The following is a 22,276-nucleotide window of genomic DNA, read 5'->3' as shown; positions in this document are numbered from 1 at the left end:
AGGTGGGGAGGAGGAGGTGGGGTGGCGGAGGAGGTAGAGGTGGTGAAGGCTGTGAAGCAGTGTAGGGGTGACTATCTTAGGTTGCAGGGATAAAGGGGCACAAGTGAAGTGTAGGGCCGATTCACAGACTCCATTCTGGCCTAAAAGGAGTATAAAAGGGAGTGGGAGAGAGAAAAACACAACAAACAAAACAGTTACAGAGGTAAGCTTTGATTGTGTAAAACTAAAAAGCAGGGAGTCTGGGACATGCATGAAGAGGATGCAGAAGTTGGTGGTGATCATAAAGATGGACAATGTCAGGAAGGCTAAAATCTGATTCTGCGGGCAAGAAGGAAACAGAAAACTTGTTTTACCCCACAGTAAAGTAGCTAGACCACCTAACAATCTAGGAAAAATGTCCGGTTGCAAAAGCTGTTTGAATGGTGACAGGATGCATGACTTCTGACCTTGGCTGTTTGACTTTGACACAGCCTGCCCTTAAATGGAACCCTGTGTGACGGTCCTCTGAGCACTGGACTTGCAAAGGGAGATGTGATGGCTCCAGTTCACCTTTCAGTCCATGACTGCATCCACATCAAGCAGATGCTATAACTGGGTTTAGGAGGGCTTCCTGGTGGAATGAGGATGGCTTTTTGATGCTAGTAAGCTGACACAGGAGAGTATGAGAATGTTGAGCAGGCGTGCACAGTCACACGGGAATGAATAAGCTTGACACACACACTCGTGTTCGTGTGAGACACTTGCATCCAACATGCACAGAAGTCCAACAATGCAGGTAAAGGGGGGACATTCTTTACATTCGTTTTACTGGAAAATACATAAAGAAATGCTTTGTAAACATTACAGCAAAAGAGACTATAAAAATATCATACAGAAAAAGCCAGAAGAAATTAAGAGGAAGCCCTGAAAGGCTAGAATAAAGAAAATGTATCAAGAAATGGAAGCTAGCATTTGCCAACAACCAACCCATCTGGGTAGCTGAAATGATCACATCTGGTAGTTTATTTCATGGAGCTAATCATGCACGATGGTGGTTCAGGTAGTACTTTGAAAAGAGGAAAGGGAGGACCCTTGTTTTAAAAACTTTACATTCATCTTTTAGGCTCTTTGAACCAACCTGGAGGATCCAAGATAAACCATTTGTTTTCAATTATGAATGACATCGAGAATGCATGGGTTAGTGAACTAGAAGGCTCATTATAGGGCTGAATTCTAATGGCCATCAGGACACTCACATGTTTCTTTTAAAATTACACAAAAAGATAAAAGTATTAGTCTGTGAGATTGGGTTACAGGCGTCATTGAGGTTAATGTGTTTCCAGAGAACAACCCCTGACCTTAACTTGACCCTGTCTTGGCTGCTTCAAGGGCGCAGGCCTTAGCTGTGCTGGCCTTCTCATTTGGCACCTGAGACTGAGGTAACAGGAGAAGAAACACAGAGTGATCAAGCCTTAAATCATTACTGCTGACAGCAGGGTTCCTACTCTTCTGAAACTCTGTGCAATGATGGACTTTGCTGCTTAATCACAGAACATTTTGGGTCTGTGATTTTGTTTTCCTTGGCCTTACACATAACTAGGTTCTATAACTTAAAATGCACACGGAGCTCACCATTAGTAATTTGGTAAGGCAAAGGGGTTTTTCTTTAGCCATCTGAACTGTGTAAACGAACTTCTCTAGTACATTTTTAGAGTACTAACTCCATCCAAATTGATTAAATGGGGGAAGGGAGAGAGAATTATTGCTTAAAAGTTTGGGTCTCTAATAAGGGAGTTAAATTCAGTGTTTTGAAAATTTAGATCGTTAGAACCAATTCTCAAATGTTCATTTCTGAAGGAATGGGCTTCAGCCCCACATGGTGCTACTAAGGCCTTCTCTACCCTGCGGAAGCCCAGTTAGTGAACCACATATGCGAATGAAGGAATAAAAGGAAAAATGTCCATTTATTCTCATTCATGAATGTACCTGTATAAGTGATTCCCCACCAAAAGCACCCCCCACCAAAAAATTAAATAAATAAAAACAATTATTAATAAGAATAAAATAGTCAAGCCCAGGGTGCCACTGGTTCCTCAATGATGGAGTGGCCTCTCGCATATTGAAATGGTGCCTACAGCCAGGACACATCCCTGCCTACACAACTACAGAGGATGTCTGATAGAAGGCCATGATGTCTTTAAAATGAACTAAAGAACTTCTCTATTTTTCTAATTTATAGCCTTGCAATAACTATACTCATCCTTCAGTCTCAATGAACAATCTATTATGCAAGGCTCAGGAATCCAAAATTTTAAGGGAACTGATTTTAATTTAGTCTTCCACATAAAGTATAATTTGAAAAAATTTATCAATGCCCAAAGAAGTGGCAAAACCATTTAAAAAAAAAAAGGTAAGGAATGAGTCTGAATAAATTAACCAATAAAGAAATAACTGGACTGAATATGGTGGCTCATGCCTGTAATCCCAGCACTTTGGAAAGCCGAGGCTTGAGGCCAGGAGTTGGAGACCAGCCCAGGCAAAATAGCCAGACCTTGCCTCTACCAAAAAATAAAAAACTAGCCCGGCATGGTGGCGTGCACCTGTAGTCCCAACTACTCAGGCAACTACTCAGGAGACTGAGGTGAGCAAGGAGGCTGAGGTGGGAGGATCATTTGAGCCCAGGAGGCTTAAATGAGCTCTGATAACACCACTACATTCCAGCCTGGGGAAAGGCGAGGGAGAGGAAGGGAGGGGGAGAAGGAAGGAAAGGAAGGGAAAGAAGGGAGAGAAGGAAGAGAAAGAAGGGAGAGAAGGAAGGGAAGGAAGGAAGGGGAGGAAGGGAGGAAGAAGGGGAGGAAGGAAAGGAGGGAAGGAACGAAGAGAAAAAAGAAGAAAAGAAAAAAAAAGGGGCTGGGCACAGTGGCTCACGCCTGTAATCCCAGCACTTTTGGGAAGCTGAGGCAGGCAGATCACAAAGTCAAGAGATGGAGACCATCCTGGCCAACACGGTGAAACTGTCTCTACTAAAAATACAAAAATTAGCTGGGCGTGGTGGTGTGTGCCTACAATCCCAGCTACTCGGGAGGCTGAGGCAGGAGGATCGCTTCAGGCCCAGAGGCGAAGCCTGCAGTGAGCTTCGATCGCGCCACAGCACTCCAGCCTGGCCACAGAGCCAGACTCTGTCCAAAAAAAAAGAGAGAGACAGAAAAGAAGAGAGACAACTGTAAACAGTTTCTTTAGAATTTAGGGCATTCGCAATAGATGGTGTTTTGCCATCCAAACTCTTTAAGGGGTGGAAAGGAGAAATTGTTATTTCTTAAAAATTTAGGTGAGCCCAACTGATAAAATTAAAACCTTTTTTTAAATGCCTTTTTTTTTTTTTTTTTTTTTTTAAAGATTTTAAGTCATTAGAGCCAATTTGTAAATATTCGTTTCCAAGGGGAAGTCAAATCAACAGGTCTCTCTGAACCGTCTTTACCCATTACAATTAGGAAAACTGAAAATTAATAAAGGAGACCGAAATAAGGCCAAATAAGATCCCCAATAAAGACATAAAAGAGTACCAATTTAAACCCAACAGAAAACCACAGAATTTTCTATGTAAATTAAAACGAGGTTGTTACCTTGCTGGACTCTTCCAACTGAGTGCCTCGTTTCCAGGCTTCAGAGAATATGGAGCTCACAATGCTCTGCGAACGGACGTGTCCTGCTGGCTGGGTGTCAGAAACTCCACTATCAGACTGATTGGAGTGATTTGACTGAGACTCTGTTTAAAATAGTTTTTAAAACATAAGATTAAAAGAGTCAGTATTCTGACAGTATTAATATATATGTCTAGTTAGATCTTTTACACAAGGTCAAGTGCTGTGTAGAACAGCACCAGGTTATTTTACTCGTTTCATCATAAACATAGCCAGTATCTTCTAGAAAACTTTCCTTACCTTGGAATTAATAGGAAATCTCAGATTAGTTTTAAATACTTCACCATGAGAGACTGATAATTATAATAAATGATTCACATAATATTATTGGTATCCTGACACCCAGTCTTGCATGAAATCAACTCTAAACAATAAAAGAATTAATGAACCATCAATACAGGAGTCTCTCAATCATGTCTGCGCTACATTGAGAATCAGTTTTTTTAATACCCCTGGCCTAAGGTCACCCCAGAATTGTAACTTAGGAATTTGGATCTATACACAATGATTATTTCCTTTTTTCTAGCAATGAACAATACTTAGAATTTGACCCTCTAGTGGGAAGTGTGTTTCCTAGGGATTTAGGTATTGGCCCCACAGGGTGGCAGCTGTGCTGTATCTTGGCCTCTCAGCAAGGCACAAAAAAAGTCTTGAAAGGAGTGGGGCCTGGTAGGAATGGCTAGGTGTGTCTCTGCTGCCTAAATGAGAAGGCTGAGGTGGGAGCATCATTTGAGCCCAGGAGGCTTAAGTGAGCTATGATAGTACCACTGCATTCCAGCCTGGGTGATGGGAGGGGAAGGGAGAGGGGAAGGGAGAGGGGAAGAGGGAGGGGAAGGGGAAGGGGAGGGGGAAGGGAAGGCTGAGGGACTAGCAAAATTGTTTCAATGGACTCCACAGCAGGTAATGTAACCATGTGGACGCACCTAACTTGACGCCTGGTATCTAAAGGAAACTCAAATGTTAAAGCTGATCCCAACCAATCACTGTGATGGGTGGGTATCATTAGAATGTCATATTAAGCACTTCAGCCAGGGTAGTCAAAGATAAGAGCCACAAATAAACCCTAAACCCAAACTCCTTTGGAGACAGTTAAGGTAATATCCTCAGGGCAAAAATACAATGCAACATAAAGTAAAACCTACTGTATTTTCTTCATTCTTGATCACCCAATAGCTGAGTCATTTTAAAAAAGTTAAAACTTCACTAGCCTCATTTATCATCCCTTTTAGTATCTGCCTAATACTTTACACAAAGTATATGAATGCTGCCGGAGCAGGAAAAGGCACTATACCTAAACTACTTCATAAAATAATGTGTTAAAGCACTTAAGTGCTAGGTAATTTTTTAAAAAAATACTCATCTTTTCTCACTCTTCTATCCTTTAATTTCCTTTTCTAAAATCCTACTTGCTACATACTTTTTACCTTGTCCTTCCTAACCCATGTTCTGAAAGGGTTGTTTTTTTGCTTTTGTTTTCCATTTTAATAAACATTTTTTTAGAATAGTTTCAGATATCTACATATTAGATATTTGAATATTAGAACAGTTTTAGCACAGAATTCCTACATACCTGGCATCCAGTTTACTCATTTAGCAATATGTTTGGTTTTAAAGAAATTCTCCTTGGGGAAAAAAGTGTCCTCTTTTAATTTTATTCCCTTTACCCCATTATTAACATGTTACATTACTATGCTACATTTGTCACAACTAAGGAAATGACCTGCTACTATTAACTACGCTCCAAACTTTATTCGGAGTTCACTATTTTTCCCTAATGTCCCTTTTCTGATCCAGGACACCACATTACAGTTAATCATCCAGTCACCTATAACAGCTTCTCAGAGTTTCCTGTTTTTGATGACTTCGATAGTTTTGAGGAATAGTGGTCAGGTATCTTGTAAACTGTCTCTCAGTTTTGGTTTGTCTGATGCTTTCTCTGGATTAGTCTGAGTTTATGGAACTTGGGGAGGAAGATCATAGAGGAAAAAAGCCATTCTCACACACACTATGTCAAAGGTAGCTATAACCAATATGACTTATTACTGATATTGACCTTGATCATGTGGTTGCAGCAGTGTTTGTCAGGTTTCTCCACTGTGAAGTTACCCCTAATCCCTGCTCCATAATCAGTGGAAGCAAGTCACTAAGCACGGCCCACACTTGAGGATTGAAGAGGTAAGCTCCACTTCCTTCAGAACAAAGTGTCTTCATAAATCATTTAGAAATCTACACAGGACAGTTGTCTCCTCTTCCCCATTTATTTATTCAGTGATTTATTTAAATCGGTATAAACTCATGGATATTTATGTCCATGGGTTACAATCCTATAACTACATTAATTATCATATTGCTCGAATTGTTCCAGCTTTGACCTTTGGAGCTCTTTCAGACTGGCTCCTCTAGGTATCCCTTTGACATATTCTCATCTTGTTTTTTGTGAGACAGCATTTTGTTCTGTTGCCCAAGCTGGAGCACAGTGGTGTGATTATACCTCACTACAGTCTTGAACTTCCGGGCTCAAGCAATCCTCCTGCTTCAGCCTCCTGAGTTGCTGGGCCTATGTGTAGTACCAAGTCTGGCTAATTAAAAAAAAAAAAAAAGTTGTAGAGATGCGGTCTTGCTGTGCTGCCCAGGCTGGTTTTGAACTCCTGGGCTCAAGTGATCCCTTCACTTAGGCCTCCCAAAGCCTTGGCATTACAGGCATGAGCCACTGTGCCTGGCCCCACTGTCGTTTTTTTAAGCATTCCCTTACTTTCTGGCATTACGATATGCTCCAGGCTCATCCTGTATATATTCACTGCTGCAGACCTATAATTAGCCATTTCTCTGACAGCCCTGGTTTCTTTTTTTTTGGAAGAACGGTATTAGAAACCATGATCTATTTAAGCAGCATCTTTGGCCAAAATTTAATAAAACAAAAAAACAAAAAGAAACCTCTATGATCTAGGGACTGGGTATTCTCATGTTCCTGGGCTATCACTGCTTCTGTCCCTCTCAGTGGACAGAACTAGGAAATGTATGTGTATATACACATTCTAAATTTGTTTTTACTTAATAGAGATGAAATAGAGTCATACAGCTTTTAAATATACTACTACTTAAAGTTATTATTTCTTTCATCACATCCAATGCAAAAATTTAAAAATTCTGCTTTTAGATGACATGGATCTCATTCATGAAACATTTTTAATTGAAAGATTTATCTTAAGATGATCACAGCACACACTTGTTTAAAGGATATAGGAATCTGAAGGAGTACAGCTTCTTCATGGATTCTGAGTACAAAGACTTTTTCCAAGTAATGTTTTATCCCAAATTATGCAGTAACAGTGGTTTTCCAGCAGTATGTGTGTTTTGAATAAATTTTATAAATATAAATAAAACTGGTTTTAAAAGTCTATATACTGATTTTTCATGTCAAATACATTTGTGAACTAGCCCATGATACTGTGCCCTCTAACAATTTTTAAAAAGGCATCTATTGATTATAATTTAGGAATTAAATATGGCTCCAGCTTTTAAGAATCAAGTTGAAATTTCCAGGTTTACTATCAGTCTCTACAGAAACCTTCATATTAATCACAAAACAGTGCTTTGAAGCATTTTGAACTACCTGGGATGCTGGAAGAACTGGATCCTGATTTAATGCTGGAGCTGGATAAGGAGGTCCAATCACAGGTTGACTCTGTCCTCTTCAAGGCTTCTTGGTAGTTCATATACAGCTGCTTCCCATACTAAAGCAAAGACAGGAAATGGTGACATCTAAACTTCACTGAGTATGATACAGAACGATAAGGTAAAAGGGGGGACATATTGCTGTTTACTGATTGATGGTCTGTATTAAAATTAATACCTATGATACTTCAAAAATTCTTCTAATACCATAAATTATAATCTATTCTGATTTCTTCTCATTTTTAGAGGGACAGCAAGAAGTCAACACTTGATTCTGTTCATTATAAACATTAATGTTTTTTCACCCCAAATTCTTGATCCAAGGGCAGCTTTTCAGCACTCTTCAGGATACTGCTCCAAATGTGGTTGGTAAATGATCATTACTTAAAGTAATTAAATTTTTCCAAAACTTACTTTGCTTAGGCTAAACTCCACTATTTAAGAATCATATAATGCATTCTCCAAACCCAAATTAAATCACTTTGATACTACACAAGCTTTTACCAGCAGTATTATTCCAAGTATACCAAATGTTAAAAGTTTATCCCTATAAATAAGGAAAAAAGACAACATTTAAAACTTGAAACTTAGGCCTGAAAAAACTAGGCGCTGGTAAATCCATGAACATCAAAGTCAGAATAACTGTCATGACAACGAAACTGTATCATCAAACACCTCATGATTCCATCATCAAATCAAAAGGAAACATGCCTTTGCAATGCGGATCCCATTGACCCACTGATGCAGTGTCCTCACATCATCACAACAAAGGTATTTGATATATTGAGATTTCTTCTGTATTTGTGGATGCTGCAAGATTAAAGACAAAATCCAACTAAGTCCCTTGGAGAACTAAAGAAAAACAAACTTTATCAAAGCTTAAACATATCCTGACAAGTTACAGGCCATTAGAGTAATGGCCAATACAGTTACGCTTCTCATATGGCCAGAAGGCCAAATAAAGTAGCCCATAAGAATTTTTACAAAGTGAACGAGAAAGAAACTTCTGTGAAATGTTAGGTCAAGATTGGGAAATTCCCAAACATTCCTTCTACATTTCAAAGAAACAAAGTTCATCAAGGTTAACCAAGTCCACAGGATTATGAAAAAGGAAGAGAATGTTTAATTTCACTTTCAACCCACTGAAATTATGAATGCAGAAGACTCCAAATCAGACAGGGACTTTGACAAAGCTTCAGTGTCTAGAGGTGAGGTGAATTACTGGGCTGGGTACACCAAGCCTATGGCACAGCACCTGGGACAAGAATCTACAGTCACGCCTGTCACAGGTGAGTACAGCCCTGTAGGCCCCACTCTCTACCAAACTGCAGGGCTGCAGCACGTGCCTCCAGGGGACACGTAGATGTCAACAGCATAATCACATTTAGTTTTCACAACCCACTGTACTTTTCAGTTGAGGCTTGGATCAGAGGTGACTAACTTAACCTTGGCTACAAAATCCTGGTGTTAGGAATATGTTTAAGGAATTCTAACACCACTGAGGCTCAACCACCAGGTCCTTGGAAAGAAAAGCCCTAAATCACACTTGTTCTGAATGTAATGACTTAGGATTACCACATCTCTTTTCAACTGTTATGAAAACCAAAAAAACTAATGGCTATAATTTGCCTGGAAAAAAAATTTAAATTCATGTTCAGTTATAAGAAAGAAAAAGGCCAGGCGCGGTGGCTCACGCCTGTAATCCCAGCACTTTGGGAGGCCGAGGCAGGTGGATCACGGGGTCAGGAGTTCGAGACCAGCCTGACCAACATGGTGAAACCCTGTCTCTATTAAAAATACAAAAATTAGTCGGACGTGGTGGCGCATGCCTATAATCCCAGCTACTCAGGAGGCTGAGGCAGGAGAATCGCTTGAACCCAGGAGGCAGAGATTGCAGTGAGCCAAGATTGTGCCACTGCACTCCAGCCTGGGTGACAGAGCGAGACTTCGTCTCCAAAAAAAACAAAGAAAGAAATAAAGCTTCAAAAGAATTTAGTTTTCCAAAATTCCCCAATCATATTCATTGGTTGTGATAATCTCAGTATCAATAAGCTCAATAAAACAAGCAATTTAAAGAAGTTTTCAATGCATCAAGAACAGATGGCCACCAACAGAAGTTATATGTATCTGCATTGTTAAAGATCAATCACTTTGGTCTGCAATGAGGAAAAAAAAGTAAACCCATTAATTCTATTCTTTGTTTTTCAGAGCTCAGCTCCTATAACATTTAATACCAAAACCAATTTTCTTGTTGAAGGTTATAGTCAGTTTTAAACAATACACCCTCAATAATAAGAGGTCAGCAAAATCATACCTAACAGTCTTCCCTCCTGATAATACAGGCCCTCTCTTGGAATACGCTCTTTGTCCATGGTAAATTACATTATAATAAACCATAATAGTGATCTTGAAAAAGCAAAGGAGGGCAGACAGAGAAGTATGTATTCTTCTATAAAAGGAGGAAGGAGGATTTTACCTCATTCATTCAACAGATACTTATTGAGAACTATTTGCCAGGTGCTTCAAGTAGGTTTAGTCATGAGCAAAACAGAAGCTATAGTTTGTGCAGAAGATAAAATAGGCCAACTGAAAAGAGCTTTGTTAGTGTTGCCAGTGAGGGCTTAAGAGACTGTTCTGCTTCATGGAGGCACTGCCTGCAGGGCAAGGTTCAGAGACCTCTGCAAGCTGCTTTAGGTGGCTGGTAGCTGTATCACTACCCCCTCCCTTAATGGTGATTTGCAAACTTGACTGCATGGTTTTCAACTGTAGCAGAAGCCTGAGTGCATGTGTGCTTCTATGCGTTCTGCACAAAAATAGGGTTTACTATTATTTTTTTTTTAAATCAAAACAACATCTGGGAAAATCAGAGAGAAATTATCCTCCACCCTGTTCTCCTCATCTCTCTAACCTGGGAATACAGATAATAACCTGAAGAGTACTATGGTATAACTGTGAGTCTTTTTAAGTCAAGTATCAGATTATTTGCTAGTTTAAAATTCCTTTTAGAACCTCAAAAAAAATTTTCATCCTCTCAAATAAAGGTATTCATTACTTTCCTTATATCATCCAGGGTCTGTACAAGTACCTCTGCAGACTGTTCTGCTAATACATTATTTCATTAAAAGTGGCATTTATTGCACCCTTGCTATGTACTACACACTATGTAAAATATTTCACATACTTCATATTTTTCACTAAATACAAAACCCCTCTGAGTTACGTATTATCTCCATGTTCTAAGAAGAAAGCAAGGCACACAGTAAGGTTAAAACAGCACTCAAAATTGCTTCCGATTAAGTGAAAAGTAGTACTAGAATTTGAACCTATGCAATCTCATCCCAGAGTGCATGCTTTTAACTACTATTTCATACTACTGCCTTATTAAAATGTGCCCCCTTTGAATCTGCTACCTCTGCTCCTTTTTTCCCCACACAGTATTATGCTGTCATTTTAAAAATTACACCAGGGTTAAGAGGAAGTCTGGAGGAGACATTCATTGCTAAAAACCAGAAGTTCGGGCCGGGCGCGGTGGCTCAAGCCTGTGATCCCAGCACTTTGGGAGGCCGAGACGGGCGGATCACGAGGTCAGGAGATCGAGACCATCCTGGCTAACACGGCAAAACCCCGTCTCTACTAAAAAATACAAAAAACTAGCCAGACGAGGTGGCGGGCACCTGTAGTCCCAGCTACTGAGGAGGCTGAGGCAGGAAAATGGCGTGAACTCGGGAGGCGGAGCTTGCAGTGAGCTGAGATCCGGCCACTGCACTCCAGCCTGGGTGACAGAGCGAGACTCCATCTCAAAAAAAAAAAAAAAAAAACACACACACACACACACACCAGAAGTTCAACATTTAGATTCTTAAAAGAGTCCAGAGAACATATAATGAAACTGCTCCCAAAACAGATGAATACCTATTAAGAAAGTAAGGTCAACATTTCATTTTTAAAATGACGCTGATGGCTTGTGTGCAGGCCCCTATGGCTGTCTCCTCCTCCCCACTTCTTTCCTGGCAGAGCCTTACCTCTTACCTATATCCCACAGGGTGTGAATTCTGACTGGTGTAAGCCAACCACAGTAGTTTTATTCCCTTGTCAGTGATTGGCTTGTCAGCAGAAAATGTACTCTGGGCTAGTAACTCTCAAAAGGGGGGTGGTTGAGTAACTTCTGTGAAATAGTTCCTTCCTCTTATAAAAGACAAATACAAGGAGCAATAATCCCTCTTCTGCTGGCTGGATTTTGCTGGGTCTACATGTGATGCATAGAACTGCAGCAGCCATCTTGTGACTGTGAGGTGAGTCAGCCCGAGAATAAGCTGATATGTGGAAGTAGAACAAGAAAAGATGGAAAGAATTTGAGTTCTCACTGACAACGTTGAGCCACTGAAATAACCAACCAACCTTACTGTTTTCATGTTATGAGATTCCCCCAATAACTTTATTTTGTGTGGATTATATCTACTGATATTGAAGGAGTTAAAAATGTACCACCTTGGCATATTAAGTTAAAAGACACTTGAAAAACAGCAGGTACAGAAGATCACTCTGACCTTCATGCTATTTCTTAAAAGCCTTAGAAGATGAAATTATCATGTGAAAGATGCCTTCCCAATACTAGAAAGCGACAATATCTTTCTCCTCAGGGATGAGAAGTTGAAACCAACAGAATTCTGTACAGACCTTGTTAAAATAACTCGTATCTTTAAGGCTTCATGTATAATTTAGTTGCTTCTTCACAAATTATTCTTTGTCCAATCCAGTATACAAGTAATTATGCTTTTCTTCTGTTGATCTCTTATGTCAACTTAATTCGTGTGCCCAGCCAGGACCCTAAGAGGATGGAAGTGAAGTTTTTCCACCCCAGCAATACTTACATTAGAAATTAAAACTAAGAAAAAATTAAACTACAAGAATACACAGGCCAGGCCAGGCACAGTGGCTCACGCCTGTAATCCCAGCCCTTCAGCAGACTGAAGTAGGCGGATCACTTGAGGTCCGGAGTTCAAGACCAGCTTGACCAACATGGCAAAATCCCATCTCTCCTAAAAACACAAAAATTAACTGGGTGTAGTGGCATGTGGCTGTAGTCCCAGCTACTCGGGGAGCTGAGGCATGAGAATTGCTTGAACCCGGGAGCCACAGGTTGCAGTGAGCCAAGATCATGTCAGCCAGGGAGACAGAGTGAGACTGTCTCAAAAATAAATAAATAAAAAAGAATAGACAAACACACATTACACTAGCATGAAGATACCATCACATGTCATATAACCTTTTAGAAAACTCTACTATACATATGTGAGAGAATGAAAGTTCAAGAGGCAAATAACATCTTAGCATTATTAAATAATTTTGACATCATGGTCTTAGGGACTGACTCTTAGGAGACTGTAGACATCATTTTGAAAACTGCTGAATTAAGCTACTTTGCACTGACTTTTAAAAAAGTATTTGCACCTAAAGGTACCTAAAATGATTCAGCGGTGTCCCCCAAAAACACAATTATTTAATAAAAGGTTGCCATTATGGCCGGGAGCAGTGGCTCTGCCTGTAACCCAACCACTCTGGGAAGCCTAGGCAGGCGGATCACTTGAGGCCAGGAGTCTGTGATTAGCCTAGGCAACACAGCTAAACCCTGTCTCTACAAAAAAACACAAAAATTAGCTGGGTGTGGTGGCATGCGCCTGCAGTCCCGGCTACTTGGGAGACTGAGCTGGGAAGATCACTGGAGCCTGAAAAGTCAAGGCTGCAGTGAGCTGTGACTGCGCCACTCCACTCCAGCCTGGGTGACAGAGCAAGACTCTGTCTCAAAAAAAAAAAAAAAAAAAAGGTTGCCATTACAATGTACTGTACTTTATCAAAGCAATCAAAACTCCAAAATCCTAAAAATCCTAAAACTCCTAAACTAATGGCCGTCACCAAACTAAAGTGACAATTCTGAGAAAAGTGAAACTAAACACGGTATCAACATGTAGACCTAAGTAGTTACCAAGGAATTACAAAGATGGAGCCAAAGGAAAAAAAAAATACTTATCTCCATAATTTTCTTGAATTTTTGTATGTCGTTTTTATCAGTGTTCTAATAGATCACTGTAAATTTGCTTAAAATGTCAGTTCTTCTCAAAAGTACAGATATAATCATTGTAAGAAGTACAAAAGCTTGAATAAAGAAGAAAAAAAAACTTCCTAAAAACAGCTGAGGTCACAATACATGCATGGGCTATCATGACTATAGTTGAGGGAAAAAAAGAGACAAAAATTATTTCTGGACCAATTGACAGCCAGTCTGATTTGAACTTGGACACAGTGCCCTCTGATGGTTTGCTGAGTAAGTACAGGAAAAGAACGAAAGCACATTTATGACCTACATTTGGCTCTGTTTTAAGTTTTCCTAAAATAAGCCTAGTGTTAAATGATAATCTCAAATTTATAATCAAATACATTTTATAGCTCACAACTCAAAACTTACAATCTAATATTCACTCCTTACCTAGAGATAACTGGCTCAGGGTCTGCTATGATATAGCACGTGCTTCTTTTCCTTACCACACTTCACCATTCCTTTTTAAACTTTGAGAATAAAGCAAAAACAGTATAATTGATGGTATCTCAACAATTCTAAAATGTCCAATAACCTGCTCTATGTCTAACATCAATTAAAATTCCTAAAAAGAGATACGTATTTACCTTCAGCACTAGACAATAGTCTGTAGGTGCTTTGTATTTGTTCCGATAGTCCTGGCCATAATAAACGTTGACATGATCCAGCTGGAGAAAGCAAACCAGATCCCGAGAGACCTAAAATAAAAATACCAAAAAGATAAAATTAATAATGCACAAACAAGCAAATATACCTGGTTAACAGTTTCTAGGTGAGAATCAAAACTGCTTTTGCTAATACTAAATAGAAATTATTGCTATTTTACACAAGACAATGAGATGCTCAATTAATGGGATGCTCCATTAATGTTTCTAAGTTCTTACTTCTCTGGTCACTAGGCTCAACTAGTGACCAGAGAAGTAAGAACTTTCAGGTTTCTTCTTCTTTATAATAGATTAATAAACAAAGCAATATTCTATGTCTTCCATGAATTCAAACAAATCATAGCCTGGGTTCACCTTGTCAGCATACTCAATACAAATTAAAAGCAATTAGCATAATGAGGAAGTTCAAATTCCAACAGAAGGGACACACCTTTGCTTTTCCTTTGGGGACATAGTAGATACCAGATGCTCGCAACAGAAAATAACGCTTTTTCCAGGACTTCTTGCCATCATCCTTCAACCAAAGGACTCCTTCAATTTCTGGTACAGTTACGGAACTTCCACAAAAACATTCCTAAAATAACAAGATTATTTGTTAAGACTTATGATCGTTGGATTCTCAGAACAAAGTTGTGTTTACTCCTGTGAACTGCATGACAGTTAGTTATTAAACCCAAATGGTTTTATATTAAAACCAAGCTGCTAATTTAACCTCAATTAGAACTTTCCGGCCAGGTGCGGTGGCTCATGCCTGTAATCCCAGCACTTTGGGAAGCCGAAGCAGGCGGATCACTTGAAGTCAGGAGTTCGAGACAAGCCTGGCCAACATAGTGAAACCACGTCTCTACTAAAAAATAAATAAATAAATAAACAAATAAATAAATAATAAGCCGGGAATGGTGGCGCGAGCCTGTAGTCCCAGTTATGTGGGCAGCTGAGGCACGAAAATTGCTTGAACCTGGGAGGCAGAAGTTGCAGTGAGCTGAGATCGCATCACTGCACTCCAGCCTGGGCAACAGAGCAAGACTGTCTCAAAACAAAAACAAAAACAAAAAACCACTTTCTATTCTAAAGACAACACGAGTTTGGAACTACTATGGCAATCCTAAAATGTTTAATAAATAAAAATGCCAGTCATAAATGTGATACCGAATTTTTACCTACAAACTTTTACCTAAAACACGTTAGTGTTTCGGAGAAAAACTAAGTTGACACATTAACTGAGTTGCATATAACAGTAGCTAATGTAAACAGCATAGTTACACTAAATTTAATAAAACTGTCAGGGCAAACCAAGCATTAGACTTTATTTTTCTCCACATTTAGATTAGCTGTCAAACTAAACAGGAATATATTTTAAAAGAATGCAACGTGCTAAGTGTATGGTTAAACTTTAAGAATTTAAAAACTATCCATTTATGTGACTCTAAGACAAAGAGGGCATTTATTTAAAAAATACTTAATACTAGGTTGAAAGAACTATAAACACTCAAAATTCTAAGTTCTAAACACTATGCTTTGATAAAAATATAATATTAAAGAAATCAATCATGTAATTGTGAAAGAAAAGAGAAATCCTCAGAGAACACTAATACAGGACATTTGGGCCTAAATTAATTTCTCCTCAAAGTACAGAAAAATTAGGAATTATAAGGTGGATTTTTACTTAACTGTAGCTTGTGTATCACTATGAAAACTGAATGCTGATCTTCACTTCCTAATTGCCTTGCTGGTAAGTAAAGGTTTATTCAGGTTTTCAAGTATACTAACTTATTTGATTTTAGTTCTTTAAAATCAGCCAAAATTCAATTACGTTTTCCAAGAAAAATGACCATGATTTTAAAAATTATTTGAATTATTTAAGGATAAAGCTGGAAATATTTTGTGAACAGCTAATTATATTCAAATTTCTCTCTGAGTAAGCAGATAAAAACAGCAAAACCACATCCTTCACTGACCAGCCATCTCTCCCACTTGGCAGCCCCTAAAAGCTCATTACTCTTAGACCACTAGAATATGGCTTGGCAAAATAATAGTTTTTAAAAGGGTCTTCAGTGGCCTAACACGTTCAACACAGTTGAACTTTCTCCCTCATACTATCAAAGAATACACAGTCTTCTTTAGTTAAAATTGTAACTACAAATATAGAACCCTGACATACTTGACTTCAAAAATGATTTTTATTTTATTTTATTTTTTATTTTAGACAGAGTCTCACTCTGTTGCCAGGCTGGAATGCAGTGGCACGATCTCGGCTCACTGCAACCTCTGCATCGCGGGTTCAAGCAATCCTCTGCCTCAGCCTCCCGAGTAGCTGGGATTACAGGCGCCTACCACCATGCCCGGCTAATTTTTGTATTTTTTAGTAGACAGGGTTTCACCATCTTGACCAGGCTGGTCTTGAACTCCTGACCTCGTGATTCACCCGCCTCGGCCTCCTGAAGTGTTGGGATTACAGGTCTGAGCCACAGCACCTGGCCTCATATTTTAATTTTTAAATGTACAAGAAAATGGGGGGTGTCATACCTCCAACAGGACTTCTTTGTTTCTATCTGCCATCTCAGCTGTTTCCTTTCTCCCCAAAAGATAATTCTGAAAAAACAAATACATGGAAGGGATAGGTGGGGGAGAAAAAAAGAAGGTTAAAGCATAAATCCATTCTGTTATTCCCTTGGCACAGGTGTATGTTTTCTTCTAGAGAAACAGCAACTCTAATTTCTGTTGGTATAAAGTAGAATAAACTTTGAAAAGTTACCTATATATGGGCATCATCACTAAAATGCTTAACACCAGTCTCCTCCTTGCCTGACCACTTGTCATAAACTGTCCTCACGCAGACTGTGAGGTGATACTACATTCAACAGCTGGCAAATATGTTTTGGGATATCTAATGAAAGCTACAGTTAAAGGATCTGAAAGGTTTAGAAATACACTGATCTAGGTGCAGAAAATTTATGTTCTGGCTTTTTAAGAAGAAATCCCAAATTCTCTGGGACTCATTTATTAATAATCTCATTTACTTGACTCAACTAAAAATCTGAATTCTGGCTAGGCGCGATGGTTCACACCTGTAATCCCAGCACTTTGGGAGGCCAAGGCGGGTGGATCACGAGGTCAGAAGTTCGAGACCAGCCTGACCAACATGGTGAAACCCCGTCTCTACTAAAAACACAAAATTAGCCAGATGTGGCGGCACACACCTGTAGTCCCAGCTACTCAGGAGGCTGAGGCAGGAGAATCGCTTGGAGGCGGAGGTTGCAGTGAGCCAAGATCACACCACTGACTCCAGCCTGGGTGATAATGCGAGACTCCGTCTCAAAAAAACAAACAAAAACAAACAAAAAGCAAACAAACAAAAAAACTGAATTCTACTCATTAGTACACAGTCATCCCTTGTTGTCCATAGGAGATTGATTCTAGGACCTCCCCTGTATACCAAAATCGGCTGATGCTTAAGTCTCTTATAAAAATGGGGTCACATCTACATAAAACCTATGCACATTCTCCCTTGTACTAGAAATAATCTCTAGAGTACTTATAATAACTAATACAATGCCTACATATCACTTAATTCGCATGAATTCAATGCAATACTCAACACGTGGCTTATTCAAGTTTTGTTTTTTGGAACCTGGAATTATTTTTCTGAATATTTTAGATCTGTAGTTGGGCAAATCCACAGATGCAGAACCCATGGATATAGAGGGCTGACTGTAATTATTATTATTATTATTATTATTTTTTTTTTTTGAGACGGAGTCTCGCTCTGTCACCCAGGCTGGAGTGCAGTGGCACTATGTCGGCTCACTGCAAGCTCCGCCTCCCAGGTTCAGGACATTTTCCTGCCTCAGCCTCCCGAGTAGCTGGGACTACAGGCATCCGCCACCTCGCCCGGCTAATTTTTTGTATTTTTAGTAGAGACGGGGTTTCACCATGTTAGCCAGGATGGTCTGGATCTCCTGACCTCATGATCTGCCCGCCTCGGCCTCCCAAAGTGCTGGGATTACAGGAACAAGTCACTGCGCCCAGCCTGTAATTATTTTTCATAACTGCCTACAAAAAGATCTGTTGATACCCCAAATATGTATTTTCACTAAAACATCCGGAAAAGACATGTCATGATTAAGCCATCTGAAGCATAACTACGCAATACCTTTAACACTGCTGCTATTTTTCCTCATTACTACTTTTTACTGTGGAGTTGTTTTCCCTCGCCTACTGAATTTTGTAAAATGTCTAGGTATCAGGAAGTATTAACTCAAACATTATTTTGGAACAAGGAAAGATGTCAAATAAATCTAACTATGTTTATTAGAATGTAGAGCCATTTGTAATCAAGGTTACTAGGATGTTTAAAAAGAAGTGTCAACTGGATAAATGGCTGGAGTAGAGAAGTACTTTTCTTTGATGAGATGACAAACTCACCAAATAAACAGCTGGGTTCAACACAGCTCTGGATGACAGAGCCAAAAGACCTGGTAATTCACTAGAGCTATACTTCTGCTTCTGAAAGGGCTCACCCCATCTGGTTCTGGAGGACTGGGAACCTCTTTGGGGCCTAACACGTGGGCACCAGCTGACTTTCCGCAGCAGCAGCAGCAGCAGCAGCAGCAGCAGCAGCAGCAGCAGCAGCAGCAGCAGCAGCAGCAGCAGCAGCAGATGATGATGCTCCTATAGGATTTTGCAGGTATATCGCTCCAACCAGGTGTTTACCAGTCTTTTAACACTATTTAACTTAGCAGTAATCAAATAAAATAGGAGACATATTTAAAAATCCTGACCTCTGTAAGCTGTTTGCTCTTACCTGTGGGTTTTTGAAAAGTGCGTATTTTTCTATACGCTCCATAAATATAAGCTTGTTTTGGCTATCTCTTGTCCAATTAAGAAGATTTTCAACCAAGTTTTCATGGTCTTCAAAGATTCTCTCTGTCCCAAAATAAAATATCCATATTTTATTAGTATTCATTAGAGCTGCATGAAAAACATGAAACTTTGCGAAGTAGTTAACCTCAGAACCAAGTAGTCTTAACTGACATTTTAGCAACTAAAAATTATCTGGTCTTCCCTAATTTTTCAAACAAGGAAATATGCCTTAATTATGGTAAGTGACATAACTAAGATCACACAGCTGATATATGGAAGAACTAGGACTAGAATCTAGGCTTTCTGACTTGCAGTACACCATTCTTCAGTCTTAAACATTTTCCCATCCACCCTTAAAAATAAAACATGAGTTACATCTTACAAGTTTCAATATCAAGTATTTCCAGTTGTACTTAGTTCTTGGCATTTAAAACATTTCCAAGATGATTTCTTCTTTGATCCATGACTGTTGTTTAATCTTAAATGTAGATGTATTTTCTAATTTCCAAATTAGAAATGAAAGAACGTGTCCTGTATACTGAACATATGTTAAAGAACATGTTCTAGATATGGATTCTTTGAAATTTGTTAACGTGCTTTATGTTTCCCCTGAGTCAAATGCTGGTTTAAAGACTTCAGTACAAATTCAAGTTAACATAATAATCTTTAGTAAATGCATCAGTCTATCCAGTTCTTATTTGAAGAAAAAAACTATTTTGTTACCTTTTAAAAAACTTTGTTTTAGCCATTATAAAATCTGAAGTGAACTAGAAATGATCTTGTATTCAAAGAACTCTTAAAATACTTCAGAAAAAAATAATGTAAAGAAGCCAAATCATGAAAGGTAATTTTATCGAAAAAATATATAAAGATGCGGCCAGGTGTGGTGGTTCAAGCCTGCAATCCCAGCACTTTGGGAGGCCAAGGTGGGCGGATCACAAGGTCTGGAGATCAAGACCATTCTGGCCAACAGGTGAAACCCCATCTCTACTAAAAATACAAAAAATTAGCCAGGTGTGGTGGCGCACACCTGTAGTCCCAGCTACTTGGGAGGCTGAGGCAGAATAATTGCTTATACTCAGGAGGCAGAGGCTGCAGTGAGCTGAGATTGCACCATTGCACTTCAGTCTGGGCAACAGAGTGAGACTCTGTCCCCCCAAAAATAAAATAAAAACATGTATCTATAAAGGTAACTCGAAATGTTTTATCAACATGAAAACTGATGAAGTTACACAAAAATTAGAAAGCAATTACAGCAATGATATTACTAACCCATTTGTAATTCAGAAACAGTTTCTACCAGTGACCAGTCTAAACTATAACCGCAGTGGGATTTGTCCATTAGGTTATCCAGTACTTGTCTTACTGTTTGTCTCTCATCCACCATCATTGTTTTAGAACTGTCATCAGACATGTGGACTCTAATCACCAGCTATAACAAGTAAAAAGAAAAGTAAATGAACACTAAAAAATGGCATTCTAGAAAAGGCATTCATCTGATATCAAATAAAATTTAGATTAATGTATTTGTATATAAATTAAAACACAAATAATGACTTCATTATGCAAAATATAGGCTAAAATCAGACATCAAATACCCTGTTTAAGTAAATTTAAAGCACTTTAAAAATATTAACAACACATAAGGTTATAATGTTATGATTACTCCTTTAGGAGAATTCAGAACCAGAAAATTACTCCTTTTATAATGCATTTTACCCACAAAAAATACTACATGTGAAAAATATATTACTAGGAAGAAATGCCTCTGTATCTCTCCACATCTCAGAGGTACATTACATAAACAAGGCAATTCTCTACAAATCCATAAAACTGATAAAAAATCCCAAACCAGGAAGAGGCCCACATATCACCTTTTTCACTTGTGCTTCTTTAATTTTCTCTAGGGCAACTCTGATCTTCTCAGCTTTCAATTTTGCTGCCTGCTCTTCCTGTGAACACAAAGCATTTCAGATAAACAATGCTAAGATGATGAAATATTTAAGAAATATTTTTTATCCTTAAGGATGTTCTTAGCAATGAATTTCATTAAGAATATAACTTCACACACATAGAGCACATTTTAAAAATAACTGTTCACAAAGAGCAGACATATTGTAAAGAAACATTTTATAGATGCAGACTTGAAGATGTCATACAATAGGCATTTCTACATTCAATATTCTAGAGGAAAAAAAGAACTCTGTGATGGAGTAAATTACCAAATTTGATTTTGTCAATGTGAAGCAGATGAATTTCAGGTTCTGGGATAGGAGAAAAATGAACACATAGTGGCCATCTTTGGGTCTGACAATTTGTTTTACCTGCACAACCCCTCAACTCTGAATTTACACTTCCTCCAAAGTAACGGCATACTCTTGCATACTAATGTTCTGTTCTGTTACAGTGAAAGTGTCACTGTCACAAAAACATCTCCAGCAAAAAACAGTATCTGCCTATTTACAACCATATAAAAACCCTTTAAAAAATAAAAAAATGTAGGTACAATCTCATTAATACACCAATACAAATATAAGAAGCTGTCTTACTGCCTAAGTTTCACTCTGCTTTGGAAAATCATACAATGTAATCAATGTCTTATGTCAGTAAATTCAAAATTTGTTTCCATTAATTCACTGAAAATATTTTTAAATGCTAAATATGATTTTCCAAATAACTTAAAATTTCTAGTAACTTCTACCTCAGAAAACTTATATTAAAAGAGTAATAAAATTATAACAACTAAAATATACTTAAACCATTTGTCTATTTTTTTCTGAATTAGCACATAGTACTCTACTAGTGGTACTTAACTTGTAATTTCCAGCAATAGACCATAATATGCTGTGGCATTAATCTCCAATTTAAAAAAACTTGCATAAGTAAACTTTTGTTTATAAAGGATTATTTTCTATTTCTAGGCTTTTGATTACTCTAGAAAATACCTAAGAAAAATAAAAACTTCTTGGCTGGGCGCATTGGCTCATGTCTATAATCCTGGCACTTTGGGAGGCTGCGGCAGGAGGATCACTTGAGGTCAGGAGTTGGGAGACCAGCCTGGCCAACTTGGTGAAACCCCATCTCTAATTAAAATACAAAAATTAGCTGCACTTGGTGGTGTGTGCCTGTAATCCCAGCTACTTGGGAGGCTGAGGCAGGAGAATGCTCGAGCCTGGGAGACAGAGGCTGCAGTGAGCTGAGATTGTGCCACTGCACTCCAGCCTGGGCAACAGAGCGAGACTCCATCTCAAAAAAAAAAAGAAAGAAAAATGGAAACTTCCACCTTAAATATTCCTTTA

General features: G+C 38.7%; 1 protein-coding gene across 6 annotated transcripts in view; it reads right to left on the bottom strand.

Moving 5' to 3' along the window:
- Positions 1-10: 10 nt before the first annotated feature.
- The window catches only part of LOC108537209 (ras-associated and pleckstrin homology domains-containing protein 1), a 101,745-nt gene continuing 79,479 nt past the window's right edge, over positions 11-22,276 (bottom strand). For 3 of the 6 annotated variants that reach the window (XM_017884375.1, XM_017884380.1, XM_017884376.1), the window contains 10 exons: positions 20,852-20,929; positions 20,250-20,409; positions 18,919-19,040; positions 16,641-16,706; positions 14,545-14,688; positions 14,037-14,147; positions 8,067-8,165; positions 7,294-7,414; positions 3,603-3,745; positions 53-1,413 (listed from right to left, as the gene is read on the bottom strand). In XM_017884375.1, the coding sequence (XP_017739864.1) occupies positions 1,339-1,413; positions 3,603-3,745; positions 7,294-7,414; positions 8,067-8,165; positions 14,037-14,147; positions 14,545-14,688; positions 16,641-16,706; positions 18,919-19,040; positions 20,250-20,409; positions 20,852-20,929 (1,119 nt within the window). In that variant the 3' untranslated portion in view covers positions 53-1,338. Of the gene's footprint in view, positions 1,414-3,602; positions 3,746-7,293; positions 7,415-8,066; positions 8,166-14,036; positions 14,148-14,544; positions 14,689-16,640; positions 16,707-18,918; positions 19,041-20,249; positions 20,410-20,851; positions 20,930-22,276 lie in introns of all 6 variants that reach the window. The other 3 variants (XM_017884377.1, XM_017884378.1, XM_017884379.1) reach the window with 3 other exon arrangements.

This window comes from Rhinopithecus bieti, unplaced genomic scaffold (genome assembly GCF_001698545.2).
Source record: "Rhinopithecus bieti isolate Rb0 unplaced genomic scaffold, ASM169854v2 scaffold_14229, whole genome shotgun sequence".
Taxonomy (NCBI): domain Eukaryota; kingdom Metazoa; phylum Chordata; class Mammalia; order Primates; family Cercopithecidae; genus Rhinopithecus; species Rhinopithecus bieti.
The sequence above is the reverse complement of the archived record's forward strand: the minus strand, read 5'-3'. Positions and strand labels throughout refer to the sequence as shown.